Source organism: Lotus japonicus, chromosome 5, assembly GCF_012489685.1.
Source record: "Lotus japonicus ecotype B-129 chromosome 5, LjGifu_v1.2".
NCBI classification, from domain to species: domain Eukaryota; kingdom Viridiplantae; phylum Streptophyta; class Magnoliopsida; order Fabales; family Fabaceae; genus Lotus; species Lotus japonicus.
The window spans coordinates 25,385,348-25,388,340 of record NC_080045.1 but is presented as its reverse complement, the minus strand read 5'-3'; the positions used below and the strand labels follow the sequence as shown (position 1 = coordinate 25,388,340).

Here is a 2,993-nt window from a genome sequence, read left to right as displayed (position 1 = left end):
AAATATAGTGGCATTCAAAATAATAATCCCTCATAAGTCAACATATTACTACTTTTCAACCCATCAGCACAAGGTGGAAAATAAAAGTTAAGAACAAAAGCTATTCTATTGGTAAGTGGTAACAGGCACTTCATAAGCAGATAATGAGTGTTGACTTCGTCTCTTTGCCAAGATAATTTACACTGACATAATAATTCAGATACCTATGTATGCAGATCATCGTAATAAAGAACTGAATATTCAAGATTAAGAATGCTTACATTCAAAAGCTTAGATGCACCAGAACAAAAAAAAGAACAGGCGCAATCAGTGAGCTAAAATAGCTAGAGACAACATTTTGTATTACTAATAACACTGTATGGTACAAAGTTAGAAGAACAATGATAAACACACCACACTGGAATCCTAACAAGTTTCTAGAAGTGCTTCTTCTATCTCAAGTTAACATAAGATCATTCCCTGCTAGATGAGGACGAAGGCAGACGCGGACTTCATGCTCCTCTGGACCGACGCGATGCTTTGGCACCATGATCTCAAGCACAGATCCTGGCTCATCGTAGTACGCTTCTATGTTAGCGTCTTCGGGAATTCGGGTCGTAAGAGAGATTTCGCGGACAAATTCTCCAGGAGGGCAGTGCTCAGATGATGGATCTGTAAGCTTGAATGTCCTGTCACGTCTCTTCATCAAAGGCTTCCGAGATGTGCTCATACAAGAAACCTTTATGATACCATGAGTCAGAGTGTTCCTCCACGAAACTTTCACACTTGCAAGATCTACAAAGGGCAGACTGATGATAACCAAGTAACCTTGTTCATCCTCATAAATAGTTTTAGCAGCTGTAACAGGTCCACAGACATTCTTCATCACCCCGCTGAAGTCATTCAACCAGTGTGGCAGCTCACTCGAGTGCATTTCTACATCTTGAATCCGATCAGGTGGAGAATTAACAACCAGGTAACATTCTACGTCGTTTCCATGAGGAAAAAAGTCCTTCCTCTTTTTGCCGTTGATAGGAGATATGTCCAGCACATCGCCATTACTGTGGTTAGACAGATGAGTTGATAAATTAAGTGCAGATCCATTGAGCAGCTTCTTTGGGTGTGAATTTGGAGTGTTCTTGATTGGATGAGGTGGTCTGTCAAGCTCAAAGTCAGTGTTGGGAAGATTTCTCCATGAACTGAAATCGCTTGCTTCAGGTGGGATTGAGAAATTCACATCTCGGCCAGTGAGCTCCATCCACCTTTTCCGATCGTCCTCGTCCAGAACCATCAAATTGGGTGAAGGAACAACCTCAATGCCATGCACACACTGAGGGTTTGAAAGCCCTCTGTAATGCTTTCTCTGCATCCTGTGGGATCGAACAAAACCCCTGTCAACACTAAACGGAAACGGTCGCTCCCCTTGGCGAGAATGCCCATTCATGTAACTCCTCAGCTGCATCTTACCCAAGGCATTCTCAGGCCTTTCCTTGAAAACCCACATGTACATGTTTTCCATGTCATGCTGAACCATGAAAACATCAAGCTTGAGGTCAGATTTATCGAACCCAGAAACACCGTTGCCGTCCCTAACAATCTTGGCCTTAGATTTGTCATTCAAAGAAGGCTTGAAGTAAAAACTGAAGAAAAACCAAGCACCCCATATGCTATCAAACCGCTTCGCACATTTCCTTCCAGCTTTGGGCAGATTGAGAAAAGTCTCAGTGACATACCCTTGAGTGCCAAGGCCAACATCCAAAATATCACAAGGGTCAGAACTCCATGGCTGTGGTGGTGGGCTGCGCTCTGCAGACAGGGGCAAATTGATATCCGGGGGACGCGAAAGTATGATCTGGCGATTCATCTCCAAATCCAGTTCCTCATGAGAAGATGCACTTGAATCCATGGACAAGAGCGTTGAAGGGTGATGATTCTCCATTGACAATGAAGCAAGACAAGGATCCACCACCGTCCTACCTCCTCATCTTGTTGATGATGAGTTTTATTGCTGGTCGGTACAATATTACCATATCCCAAAAACAATTCAACAAAACAACCTTATAAACACCTTCAACATCATATCAATCCCCACTATATCTCCCCTCCATCAAACCCCTAGATTTATCAATTAAATTCCATAAAACACCAATGAAAGAAAAAAAAAAAACAGGAAAAAATAAATACCAACCCGACTAAAAATCCAACCTTAGCAAGATAATATTTTTTTTTCTTTCTATTTTTTTAAATAAATAAATAAACAGAATTTATGTAACAGTGATAACTATATATTCTCTTCAATCTCTGGGAGATAGGAAGAGATTTCGAAAATGCTAAATGGGAATTAAATTCAACCCTATTATTATTAGTCCATGTATCTCCAGAAAACCTCCAAAATCAGGGGGAAAACACTGAATCAAAACCATCAAATCCATTAAAAAAGAGGGAAATAGATAGATAGATAGATCTTCAAGGATTATTACCTTTTGGGATACGCATCGAAGAATCGAGTAGAACTGCAACGCCCATAACCGACGACGATGCACTTGGTCATATCATCGACAACCATGGCTTCTCACACAGTTTTTTCCCAATTTTTCTATGAATGTTGATATGATGAATGATTTTTACTTTTTCTTTTCTCACATTGAATTGAAAAAGAAACCCTAATTTTGTGGGAAGGAAAAGAGCAGTGGAGAGAGAAAGCAGAGACGTAGGTGAGCGTGTCATTATAATGACAGGGTCATAGGTTGAAACCTGCACTGGATACAACCACGCTTCTGGACCACCGTGACGGTGCTCCTTACTATGTCTGCTTTATCATATTTATTAATTAATTAATGTAATTAATGTAATGTAATAATAGTCTTCAATTTTAACTTCTCCTCTTGTATCTTGTCGTGTTACATACTCCTCATTTTTTGGGTTAAGCCCATAGTTCAATTAATTAATTATGGTTGATTATAGTGGATAAAGATAGGGTAAATAATAGGAAAAATTTAACCTGCACAAGTAAA

At 40.0% G+C, this 2,993-nt stretch overlaps 1 protein-coding gene across 1 annotated transcript; it reads right to left on the bottom strand.

Moving 5' to 3' along the window:
* Positions 1-216: 216 nt before the first annotated feature.
* Positions 217-2,765, bottom strand: LOC130718781 (uncharacterized). Its single transcript, XM_057569407.1, has 2 exons — positions 2,460-2,765; positions 217-2,094 (listed from the first exon to the last, which is right to left on the bottom strand). The coding sequence occupies exon 2, from the start codon at positions 1,916-1,918 to the stop codon at positions 437-439; it is 1,482 nt and encodes a 493-aa protein (XP_057425390.1). The 5' UTR covers positions 1,919-2,094; positions 2,460-2,765; the 3' UTR covers positions 217-436.
* Between the last annotated feature and the right edge of the window lie 228 nt (positions 2,766-2,993).

What these genes read in the sequence shown, in the direction of transcription:
- LOC130718781 (XM_057569407.1), bottom strand. Translation starts at nt 1,918, where the DNA reads ATGGAGAATCATCACCCTTCAACGCTCTTGTCCATGGATTCAAGTGCA.